At 52.4% G+C, this 12799-nt stretch overlaps 1 protein-coding gene across 2 annotated transcripts; it reads right to left on the reverse strand.

Moving 5' to 3' along the window:
- Nucleotides 1-954: 954 nt before the first annotated feature.
- On the reverse strand, nt 955-12080 carry LOC149430678 (protein ABHD14A-like). 2 transcript variants are annotated; one of them, XR_016309476.1, is made up of 5 exons: nt 11738-12080; nt 7216-7331; nt 6148-6383; nt 4844-5465; nt 955-4783 (listed from the first exon to the last, which is right to left on the reverse strand). XR_016309476.1 is itself a non-coding variant. In XM_089666112.1 (4 exons), the coding sequence occupies exons 1-4, from the start codon at nt 11977-11979 to the stop codon at nt 5286-5288; spliced, it is 774 nt and encodes a 257-aa protein (XP_089522238.1). In that variant the 5' UTR covers nt 11980-12080; the 3' UTR covers nt 955-5285. The 2 variants fall into 2 exon arrangements, 1 of the variants encoding a protein (XP_089522238.1); XM_089666112.1 differs by having other exon boundaries at nt 955-5465.
- Between the last annotated feature and the right edge of the window lie 719 nt (nt 12081-12799).

The raw sequence follows: 12799 nt of genomic DNA on the forward strand, positions 1-12799 counted from the left end.
CCCCCCCACTTCCCTCTCCTACCACAAATTCCCCTCAGTCCCCCTCCTCGTACAAATTTCCCCAATCCCCTCTCCTAACACAAATTCCCCCATCCCCCCCATCCCCCCTCCTAGCACACCTTCCCCCCCTCCCCTCTCCTAGCACAAATTCCCCCATCCCCCCTCCTAGCACAAGTCCCCCCCCAATCCTCCCTCCTAGAACACCCCCCCTTCCTCCTACCACAAATTCCCCCCATCCCCCTCCTAGCACACCTCCCCCATCCCCTCTCCTACCACAAATTCCCCCCATCCCCCTCCTAGTACAAAGTACCCCAAATCCCCCCTCCCAGCAAGAATCCTCTTCCTTCAATCCTCCCCACCTAGGACAAATTCCCCCAAATCCCTCCCACCCACCCCAGCACCTCCCCTAGATTCAGCCATGGTGGAGAGTAGGGGAAACCAGGGGCTGTGGCTGCGTCCTAGTTCGCCCAGTGGTAGCACCGGCCTTGGTGATCAGTACCAATCACTCATTGTGTTCATTCAGGAAAGGAAGGGGCTGATAAATGTGATGTGTTTACCGGACCCTTCCCCCACTCTGCATCCTGAAGTATCCTATTGTGTGCTTGGGAAGGAGAGGGGGGAAGCCGGCAGCACTGCGGGGGTGCATGGGGAAACTAATGGGGCACAGGGAGGGTGATGGGTGTGGTGGGGGAGGGGGCACTTACTGGAACCGATCCCCTCTATTTCTCTCTCTGGAGCAGCTGTAAGCCAGCGGGAGGGAGAAGAGAAGCCGGCTTTCAGCTGCTGCAGAGAGGCATACAGGGGATCGGTTCCAGTAATTGCCCCCCGCCGTGCCGATCACCCTCCCTACCCACATCCCATTCACCCGGCTGCCTGGGCCCCGTACAGGAAGACCCGGGGTACCCCGTTATCCACAGGCCCCGCCCATTACATGTGTCCTAGAACCAGTAATGATACATTGTAACAAATATGTTTTTATTAGATCATTTTCCGGCATCACAAAATAAAAATATCTCATTGCCATTCTTGGATTGCACACGCTGTATGTCCCGATAAAGCTTTTGTCATTTTTTTTTTTTCCCCCTAGACATCATAGGTGGCATAAATTAGTGGTTGACGTTCACCTTTGAAGCATAGATCCACGGTGGACGGAGCCCGAAACTTGGAAACGTCTTCATATAAATACTTTATTGGTTACATAAGTACAGAACCCAAATACTAACGCGTTTCGGCTTAGGAAGCCTTCCTCATAACATCTGCTATGAGGAAGGTTCTGTCAGCCGAAACGCGTCAGTGGTTTTGGAATCTGTACTTATGTAACCAATAATGTATTTATATGAAGAAGCTCCAGAGGTGCCGGATACCTATACTGTGAGCCTACAAGAACCTGGAGCTGGGAACCATTGCAGCGCCAGAAGCTCAGAGAACAGGAAGAGGACCGGGCATCACCGCTGTGAAGATTTCCCCAGGATCCAACTCCCTGCACAACATGAGACGTACTTCATCACAGGGATGTAGCGGTAGGGATCCTTTTTTTTTGTTTTAGCTACACTTTTATTTTTTAATACATTTTAATTTAATGCAGCTTAATTTGTTCAATCGTGATCACCCCGCAAATTGTTTTTGAAGCCCCGAAGAAGTGGGGGACCTGTCCCCCGAAACAGGTACTTATTTAGGAATGATCATGAATATATTTCCAAGTGAGATGTCCCACCAGACACTCCCAACCACAGATCCTGGATTTGGTTCTTCTGCTGGGTCGTTTCCTCCATCGTGCTCCGAGACGGGGCAGCCTGGGACCAGAACCAGGTCCACCCACCACGCCGCCCTCGCAGGATTACCTCCGCCAAAGTGAACGCAGCGCTTTGGATTTACACCGGAACAGCTCCTCATTCCCATTGGTCCAGAGCTATTGACCAGATACCGCAGTGGGATTGATATCTATAGCCATAGAAAGCCATAGCAAAACAAAAACAAAAATAAAAAAACAAAACAAAATAAAAACCAAAAACAACCAAATATAAAAACAAACAAAAACAAAACTAAACTAAAAACAAAAACAAAACAAAACAAAAAAACTAAAACCAAAAATAACAAACAAAATCAACAAAAATTAAAAAAATAAAAACAAAAACAAAACCAGTGCTCTAGGATCCATCCCAATTATTTCCCAAAACATTTCACTTACATAAAAAAAATTAAAAATAATAATAATTGTCCATAAATTCCAGGTGCAGATGGTCCGGAGATTGGAGAATGAAACCCGAAGTATTTCTGCTCATGTCTGTGCGGACGGATATTATCCAAAGGAAACCATCGCTATAGATGAAGGTCCATCCCAATCATTCCGTGTGACGTCATCATGTTAGACGGACACATGGGGCTCATCATCCGTCTGTCAAATGTCGCTGAGGCAATGCCAGCCCCTATCTGCGGTCTGCGGTACTGCGCCTCACTTCTTACCAGCCAAGTATAATGTTATCATCCTAGTTACATCAGAAACATTCGCTGGCCGTCCGTATAGGGAAGGGGCCCCCATACATGTCACATAAAGCCGAGGGGCCCCCACACATCTCACATATAGCTGATGGTCTGCCATACATGTCACATATAGCGGAGGGGTCCCCACACATCTCACATATAGCCGAGGGGTCCCCACACATCTCACATATAGCCGAGGGGTCCCCATACATCTCACATATAGCCGAGGGGTCCCCACACATCTCACATATAGCCGAGGGGTCCCCACACATCTCACATATAGCCGAGGGGTCCCCATACATCTCACATATAGCCGAGGGGTCCCCACACATCTCACATATAGCGGAGGGGTCCCCACACATCTCACATATAGCGGAGGGGTCCCCATACATCTCACATATAGCCAAGTGGGCCCCATACATGTCACATATAGCCGAGGGGCCCCCATACATGTCACATATAGCAGGTCCTCATACATCTTGCATATAGCGGAGGGGCCCCCATACATGACACATATAGCCAAGGGGCCCCCATACATGACACATATAGCCAAGGGGCCCCCATACATGACACATATAGCCAAGGGGCCCCCCATACATGACACATATAGCCGAGGGGCCCCCCATACATGACACATAAAGCCGAGGGGCCCCCATACATGACACATATAGTGAAGGAGTCCCCATGCACATTACATATAGCAGAGGGGTCCCCATATATGACAGATATAGTAGAGGGGTCCCCACACATCTCACATATAGCAGACGGGTCCCCAAACATCTCACATATAGGGGAGGAGTCCCCATACATATAAAACGGAGGGGTCCCCATGCATGTCACATATAGTGTATGGGTTCCTATATATGACAAATATAGTGGAGGGGTCTCCATATATCTCACATGAAGAAGAGGGGTACACATGTATCTCGCATATTGTTGAGGGGTCCCAATATACAAATATATTAGAGGGGATCTTATGCATCTCAGAGATAGTCAAGGGGTCCCCATGTATGTCTGATATTGTGGAGGGATTCCTATGTATCTCACCCATAGTGGAGAGGTCCCTATACATCTCACAGATAGTCAAGGGGTCCCCCTGTATGATTCCTATACATCTCACAGATAGTCAAGGGGTCCCCCTGTATGATTCCTATACATCTCCCATATAGTTGAGTCTCTGTATCTCACATATAGGTCCCTATAAATCACACATATAGTGGAGAGACCCCTGTACATCTCACATATAGCAGAGGGGTCCCCATACATCTCACATATAGCAGAGGGGTCCCCATACATCTCACATATAGCAGAGGGGTCCCCATACATCTCACATATAGCAGAGGGGTCCCCATACATCTCACATATAGCAGAGGGGTCCCCATACATCTCACATATAGTGGTTGGGTCCCAAAGTATGTCAAATATATTAAAGGTGTTCCTATGCATCTCACAGATAGTCAAGGGGTCCCCATGTATTTCAGATATAGTTTTTGGGACGGTCTTTTACATCTTACATATAGTATAGGGGTCTCTATAGTAGAGAAGGTCACATGTATGTCACGTGTAGTGGAGGGGTCCCCAATTATATCACACAATGCAAAATATAGTGGGGGGTCCCATACATGTCAAGTAGAGTGGAGGGGCCCCCATACAACTCTCATATACAAGATGGGTCCCCATATTTCACACCTATAGTGGAGGGGCCCTCATGCATCTCACATATACAAGGGGGGTCCCTGTATTTCACACCTATAATGGAGGGGCCCCCATACAACTCACATATACAAGAGGGGTCCCCATCTTTCACATCTATAGTGGAGGGCCCCCATACAACTCACATATACAAGAGGGGTCCCCATCTCTCACACCGATAATGAAGGGGCCGCCATACAACTCCCATATACAAGAGGGGTCCCCATCTCTCACACCTAAAATGGAGGGCTCCCCAATTATATCACACAATGGAAAATATAGTGGGGGGGTCCCATACATGTCAAGTAGAGTGGAGGGGCCCCCATACAACTCTCATATACAAGAGGGGTCCCCATCTCTCACACCTATAATGAAGGGGCCCCCATACAACTCCCATATACAAGAGGGGTCCCCATCTCTCACACCTAAAATGGAGGGCTCCCCAATTATATCACACAATGGAAAATATAGTGGGGGGGTCCCATACATGTCAAGTAGAGTGGAGGGGCCCCCATACAACTCTCATATACAAGAGGGGTCCCCATCTTTCACATCTATAGTGGAGGGGCCCCCATACAACTCATACAAGAGGGGTCCCCATCTTTCACACCTATAGTGGAGGGGCCCCCATACATCTCCCATATACAAGAGGGGTCCCCATCTTTCACACCTATAGTGGAGGGGCCCCCATACATCTCAGTGTAAAGCCCGGCATTGCCCGTCACACGCCTTCTGCACGGGTCGCCATCACTTGGACCTTAGAAGAGAGGGACCACGACTACAACCCCGGACCAGTTTGTCTCGTTTTATCGATGTGCCCCTACACACTGCGACCCCTCCGCGGTTTTTAGGCCGCTGTCCATCAAAATAAATACAATTCCGGGTTGGGGGCCCCGCTCGGGGGGGTCTCTCACACAAGTGCAGCCTGGGCCGCCTTCTCCACCCGAGGAGCCAATCAGCCCTTTTCCTTAGATCTAAACATGAGTAAGAAAGTCCCAATCGTCTCCCGATCACCGAACACCCCGTGCAGCAGTCCTCCGCCCTCTGTCCAATCACACGCGTTGCGCACACTGCGCTCATTCCGTCACGGCGACGCCCCCCGCAGGGCACCATTAAAGTTTGCTGAGGAACATTAGCAAGGAGGAGTGAAATTCTTCAGGTCTGTCCATGTAACATGCATGCCCCGCCCCCTTCAGCGGGCTGAGGGTGTGGTTGGGTAGGTTCTGCAGGCTCTCCAGGGATTGGCTGCCCAGATTGGTGTCCAGTGTGCCGTAGACGATGAGGGTGGGGACCTGTGGGGAGTACAGAAAAATAGGGCGTCATTTTTAGAACATTTTCCCTGTAATTTCTCTAATAGATGAATTCCTATAATCACATGATTGGGAGGGGATTGGAACACCTGAATCACATGATTGGGAGGGGATTGGAACACCTGAATCACATGATTGGGAGGGGATTGGAACACCTGAATCACATGATAGGGAGGGGATTGGAACACCTGAATCACATGATATGGAGGGGATTGGAACACCTGAATCACATGATAGGGAGGGGATTGGAACACCTGAATCACATGATATGGAGGGGATTGGAACACCTGAATCACATGATTGGGAGGGGATTGGAACACCCGAATCACATGATTGGGAGGGGATTGGAACACCAGAATCACATGATTTGAAGGGGATTGGAACACCTGAATCACATGATCTGGAGGGGATTGGAACACCTGAATCACATGATATGGAGGGGATTGGAACCCCTGAATCACATGATTTGAAGGGCGGGGCCCAATACTTTCAGCAATATAGTGTATATAGGAAGCCGGGCCGACAGCCCACCAGGCCCCGCCTACATCTATATGATCATTGATGGACTGACCCTATACAGCTGCTGTGGGCCTTTATATCTGACCGATGGACTTACCCTCTGCAGTCCCAGGCTGGGTCTACCCTCCGCCCATCATGTACCTACCTGGATCTGCTGGTACTGCTGCGGCTTGAAGCTTTTGGTCCCGACAGGGGCGATGGGGACAAATGCTCGGAGGCGGTCCGGATGCTGAAGGAGGAGGGGCAAGGAGAACAGGCCGCTCATGGATGGACTGATGAGAACCGGCTGGCGGGCCCCCAGGGACTCCATGATGTGCAGCAGGTAGTCTGTGCGGCCTTTCTCTGACGACATCGGCTGAGCCTGCAGTGATTGGCCGTATCCTGGAATGAGAGACACGCGGGGCCCATCAGATCTCAGACATTCGCCGGGAAAAGAAATCAGAAAAACATTCAAAAAGCTGAATTCTGAGACTGACAGCCAATCAGATCCCAGAAATGGGCCCTTTTATGTCATATGATCCAATGCAGCGTGTTACTACGCATGCGGAAATGTGCATTACCATGGCAACATACACCAGGAGCAGTGCGGTCAGTCTGCCTATTGTTTATAAACATCGATCAGACGGGAGATGGAGAGATACAAAGTAACATCGTTTATAAACATCGATCAGACGGGAGATGGAGAGATACAAAGTAACATTGTTTATAAACATCGATCAGACGGGAGATAGAGATACAAAGTAACATCGTTTATAAACATCGATCAGACGGGAGATGGAGAGATACAAAGTAACATTGTTTATAAACATCGATCAGACGGGAGATGGAGAGATACAAAGTAACATTGTTTATAAACATCGATCAGACGGGAGATAGAGATACAAAGTAACATTGTTTATAAACATCGATCAGACGGGAGATAGAGAGATACAAAGTAACATTGTTTATAAACATCGATCAGACGGGGGATAGAGATACAAAGTAACATTGTTTATAAACATCGATCAGACGGGAGATGGAGAGATACATAGTAACATTGTTTATAAACATCGATCAGACGGGAGATGGAGAGATACAAAGTAACATTGTTTATAAACATTGTTCATAGTAGAGACAAAGCAGTGGCACAGCTGGCAGATCTCCCAGGACAGGTGCACTTTACCCATCAATGGTGGGGGGGAGGAAATATCACGGTTTATTGCATTAGAATTACCTGGCAGGTCGACGGCCAGCGCCCGATATCCGTGTTCCGAGAGGATCTGCAGAGTGCCCAGGTTTTCCCAGGTCTGTGAGGTGAAGGATTGGCCGTGTAACAGGAGCACCGCAAACCTGGAACACCGAGAATGGAAAATGTTTATCATGAACGCACCTCCTCACACGCACTTCCTGTTACAGGGTGACAACTCTCTGCCCCTGTCTCCGAATCCCTGTCCTGTGTTGTCACCCTGTCACAGGAGCTTTCCTCCCCCAGCCTGACTGGCCCCACCCCTTTCCTCCCCCAGCCCGACTGTCCCTGGTCCCTCCCCTTTCCTCCCCCAGCCTGACTGTCCCTGGCCCCACCCCTGGTCCCGCCCAGTGGCGGACTGACCATTTGGAAACTCGGGCACTGCCCGAGGGCCCGGGGTCAGTAGGGGGCCCCATGAGATGTCCCTGGTACCATTTTCATAGGCTTTTTTGAGTTTGGGCAAGGGCACAGGGGCCCCATGATCCCCTATTGCCTGGGGCCCCATGAGTTGTCAGTCCGCCCCTGGTCCCGCCCCTTTCATTCGCTGGATTCCACTCCTTTCAATCATGGAAGCAGGGGCGGACTGACAACTCATGGGGCCCCGGGCAATAGGAAATCATGGGGCCCCTGTGTCCTCACCAACACTCAAACCACACCCAAAAAAGCCTATGAAAGGTACCAGGGGCATCTCATGGGGCCCCCTACTGACCCCGGGCCCTCTAGCGATGCCCGAGTGCCCAAATAGTCAGTCCGCCCCTGCATGGGAGTCAGCATCACAGGTGGGCGTTACCTATGCAAATACAGCCTGCCTAGGAATGCCCACTCCTCCAGGCTGACACCCGCCCACCCAGGCATTTGTTTTCATTTACATAACTCCTCCCATCTGCTTGCATCAGGGGCTGAGGTCTCTTGAGAGGAGTAATGAATCGGGGGGACCCCTCCCACCAGCCATGATCTGCCTGCGCTGCATAGAGAAGCACAGAGACCCAGTGATGACCTCACTTCAGGCGCAATAAAAAATGAAAAAGGCTTTCTTTAAAAAAAAAAAATGCGGCGGAGGAGACCGCAGAACGCTCAGCCCCCCCGCAGCACATTTTTCCTGCGCGTCTCACCTGGATATTTGGGCCCCGAGGACTCGTCTGTCCTGGGAATTCGTTGTTCTATATTTAGATAAGTCTCTGCAGACGTGTCAGTCGCACCGCCAGAGGCGGGGGAGGGGGAGGTGGGGGAGGTGGGGGAGGGGCACTCATTTTCTGCAGCGTTCACAATGACGTCGCCGTCGGCTATAACAACAAAAATCTGCCTCCAGTTATATCAGAGTCACGTTTGGGGGGTCACGTTATATCGCTGCTTTGGGGGTCCCATGTGTCAGATTATCGCTGCCTTGGGGGTCCCATGCCTCGGATTATCGCCGCTTTGGGGGTCCCATGTGTCGGATTATCGCCACCTTGGGGGTCCGATGCCTTGGGGGGGTTTTTTTGCCATTCGTGTCCCCATTGGGAAGATTTCCCTTCACTTCCCATCCCATCGCCAAACCAGGAAGTGAGAGGAAATCCCAGAAGTTGTGTCCCCATTGGAAGAATTCCCCTCTATTCCTATTTCTGGTGACAACCTAAAATTTGGGATCTCCTCTCACATTGGGAAAATAGAGACGGGGGGTCACAGAAAGCAATGTTTGGACCCCCCGTCAGGTTTTTTTAAAATAGGGGTGTCACTAAAACAGGAAGTGAACCCCCCCAAAGATCAGACTTGCATATACTGCGACTCTAAGTGAAGGAGACAAAAAAAAAAAAGAACTTGTCACTGAAACAGGAACAGAGAGACATGTTCCGTTGGGGACACAAGTCCCAGCCATTGCCCTCTGAAATGGAATTTCCAGTCACTTTGCTTCTTTTTTATCCCCCTCACTTCCTGTTGTGTCTCCTGGGACAGGAAGTGAAGGGAAATCTCCCCATGGGGGACACAGAGAGCAACAATAAACTGATATAGGGGGAGGGGCAAAGGAGGTGGGAAGGGGGAGGGGCAAAGGAGATGGGAAGGGGGGAGGGGCAAAGGAGATGGGAAGGGTTAACCCTTTCCTACTCCATCCAAAGCTATGCACATGCTCAGTACTGAACCCTCAAACCACAATTACCCCCCCCCCCCCCATTTGCAGTGCGGCCGGGGTATTAGTGACCAGTCACACCGCTGCGATTTAAGATCGAGCCATTTGTGTGCGATTTCTGAAGACTTTATTGCGACTTGTGAAGATTTTCACCCATTTCTTGCGATTTGCAGAGCGATTTCCATTCTATTCCATGTCTGTGAAATCGCAACAAAACTGCAGAAAAAGTCCCAAAGAACTACTTTAGGAATGACAGCAAATCGCAGGTTAGGACGCCGACATTCACAGTCCTTAGATGCGATTTCAGGTGTGATCTCAATTCGCATTTTGCACCGGTGTGACTCGGTACTGACAGTGAAGTCGCACGACTGGGATCAGTGTGACTGGAAGATGTTCGATGCGATTTCAGATGTGATCTCAATTTGCAAATTGCGCCTGAAATTGCACCGGTCTGATGGGGCACTGCAGTGAAGTCGCATGACCTGGAGGGGGAGGGAATGTTAGATACGATTTCAATTCAGGAATCGCACCGCTGTGACCGGGCGCCGGCTGCATTCACATTTTGCAAGAACTACTTCAGAAATGACGCTGCTGTAAATCGCAGAAGTTGAGCCGCTGACATTCACATTCGTTCGATGCGATTTCAGATGCGATCTCAATCCACAATTCGCAGCGATGTGACCCGGTACTTACAGTGAAGTCGCAGGATTTCACAGTCGGGATCAGTGTGACTTGTTAGATGCGATTTCAATTTACGAATCGCACTGGTGTGACCGGGCGCCGGCTGCATTCACATTTTGCGTCACGCCAAATCAAACTGCGCTTTTTCACCGCATCCATAACCGACCTGATGATTTTGCAAATCGCAGCGGTGTGACCCGGTACTTACAGTGAAGTCGCAGGATTTCATAGTCGGGATCGGTGTGTGGGGGGGTGTTAGATGTAATTTCAGGTGCGATTTCAATTCAGGAATCGCAGTGGTGTGACCGGGCGCCGGCTGCATTCACATTTTGCGTCACGCCAAATCAAACCGCGCTTTTGTGCCGTACGCACAGCCGGCACGATGATTTCCTCGCCTGCCCTGCATGCGGCAAAGTCGCTCCGGTACCTTGGTGAGTTTTGCGCGTTTAGTCGCTTCTTCTCAAGTGTGCGCCCAGGGATGGACTGACAACTCATGGGGCCCCCGGGCAATAGGGGATCATGGGGCCCCTGCAGGGGCGGACTGACAACTCATGGGGCCCCCGGGCAATAGGGGATCATGGGGCCCCTGCAGGGATGGACTGACAACTCATGGGGCCCCCGGGCAATAGGGGATCATGGGGCCCCTGCAGGGGCGGACTGACAACTCATGGGGCCCCCGGGCAATAGGGGATCATGGGGCCCCTGCAGGGATGGACTGACAACTCATGGGGCCCCCGGGCAATAGGGGATCATGGGGCCCCTGCAGGGGCGGACTGACAACTCATGGGGCCCCCGGGCAATAGGGGATCATGGGGCCCCTGCAGGGGTGGACTGACAACTCATGGGGCCCCCGGGCAATAGGGGATCATGGGGCCCCTGCAGGGGCGGACTGACAACTCATGGGGCCCCTGAGCAATAGGGGATCATGGGGCCCCCGGGCAATAGGGGATCATGGGGCCCCTGCAGTGGCGGACTGAAAACTCATGGGGCCCCCGGGCAATAGGGGATCATGGGGCCCCTGCAGTGGCGGACTGACAACTCATGGGGCCCCCGGGCAATAGGGGATCATGGGGCCCCTGCAGGGGCGGACTGACAACTCATGGGGCCCCCGGGCAATAGGGGATCATGGGGCCCCTGCAGGGGCGGACTGACAACTCATGGGGCCCCCCGGGCAATAGGGGATCATGGGGCCCCTGCAGGGGCGGACTGACAGCTCATGCGGCCCCCGGGCAATAGGGGATCATGGGGCCCCCAGGCAATAGGGGATCACGGGGCCCCTGCAGGGACGGACTGACAACTCATGGGGCCCCCAGGCAATAGGGGATCACGGAGCCCCTGCAGGGACGGACTGACAACTCATGGGGCCCCCGGGCAATAGGGGATCATGGGGCCCCTGCAGGGACGGACTGACAACTCATGGGGCCCCCGGGCAATAGGGGATCATGGGGCCCCTGTGTCCTTGCCCAAACTCAAAAAAGCCTATGAAAGGTACCAGGGGCATCTCATGGGCCCCCTACTGACCCCGGGCCCTCGGGCAGTGCCTGAGTTTCCAAATGGTCAGTCCGCCGCTGGGTGCGCCTTTATTTTTTTGCCGCGATTCCCGATGAACGGCGATGCCAGCGCTCCGGGCGGTTTTATGTGCGTTCGCTGCGTTCTGGTCGGCGGATGGGGCTCCTGGTCCCGGAATGTGGCCCTCCCCAGGTGTACCATATGGGGCCACCTCACCTCTCGGCCGGGCCGCCCTCTAGGGCGCTGCGCGGCGTGGCCTCCCGGTAGAAGGTGGGCCAGTCCCCGGACAGGGTGGCGGTCCTCACGCTGACGTTCATGCTGTCCTGGGGGTCCGAGCGCAGGATCTCCACTCTGGGCTCCTCCAGGTCCGGCTTGGCGGAGGGGAGAAGCAGGTAGAGGAGGACGGAGATGGACAGAACCAGAAGCAGGATGGCCAGCTTGTTCCGACCCAATCCCATCCTTGGAGGGAGCGCGGCCCCCGGGGGGAGCGCAGAGCTGCGATTTCTTCCCACACGATCCCCAACCGCTGCTGCTGCCTGTGTGACGGCTGATCCCCACCCCAGCTGCAGCCTGCCCCTCCCCCACCCCTCTCCTTCCTCCTCCCCTCTGCTGATCCTCTACAGGGGAATGGCAGCTTCTGTCGCTGTCCAATCACACGGGCGGCTCGCTTCGGGGGCGGAGTCCCTCCATCGAATCCTTCATATGTAACAACTGCGGAGGAAACTTTCATCCCGAGGCGCAGATCGCGCTTCATCCGTTCCTGCGGTGCGTTTCATCCGTTCCTGCGGTGCGTTTCATCCGTTCCTGCGGTGCGTTTTGCGTTTTTGCACATGCGTTTTACAGGGGGAGGGGTTTAACTTGTTCCCGGGCAGAATAAAACACAAAACGCATCAAAAATGCACTACATGTTTTTCTGCAGCGACTTCATTGGAGTCCATAGAACCAAAAATGCAACGTTTTGCGTTTACAAAAGTCCCTGAGCCGGGTTCACACGGATGCGGCACGTCGCATGTCACGTACCTGCAAATCGCATCCCTGTGCACGTCGCATGTCACATGTCCTGCAAATCGCATTCCTGTGCAGATCACATGTCCTGCAAATCGCATTTCTGTGCAGATCGCATGTCACATGTCCTGCAAATCGCATCCCTGTGCAGATCGCATGTCACATGTCCTGCAAATCGCATCCCTGTGCACGTTGCATGTCACATGTCCTGCAAATCGCATTGCTGTGCAGATCACGTCACATGTCCTGCAAATCGCATTCCTGTGCAGATCA

The sequence above is a fragment of the Staurois parvus genome, unplaced genomic scaffold (assembly GCF_062004578.1).
Source record: "Staurois parvus isolate SC_StPar_1 unplaced genomic scaffold, SC_StPar_1.0 ptg002529l, whole genome shotgun sequence".
Classification (NCBI taxonomy): domain Eukaryota; kingdom Metazoa; phylum Chordata; class Amphibia; order Anura; family Ranidae; genus Staurois; species Staurois parvus.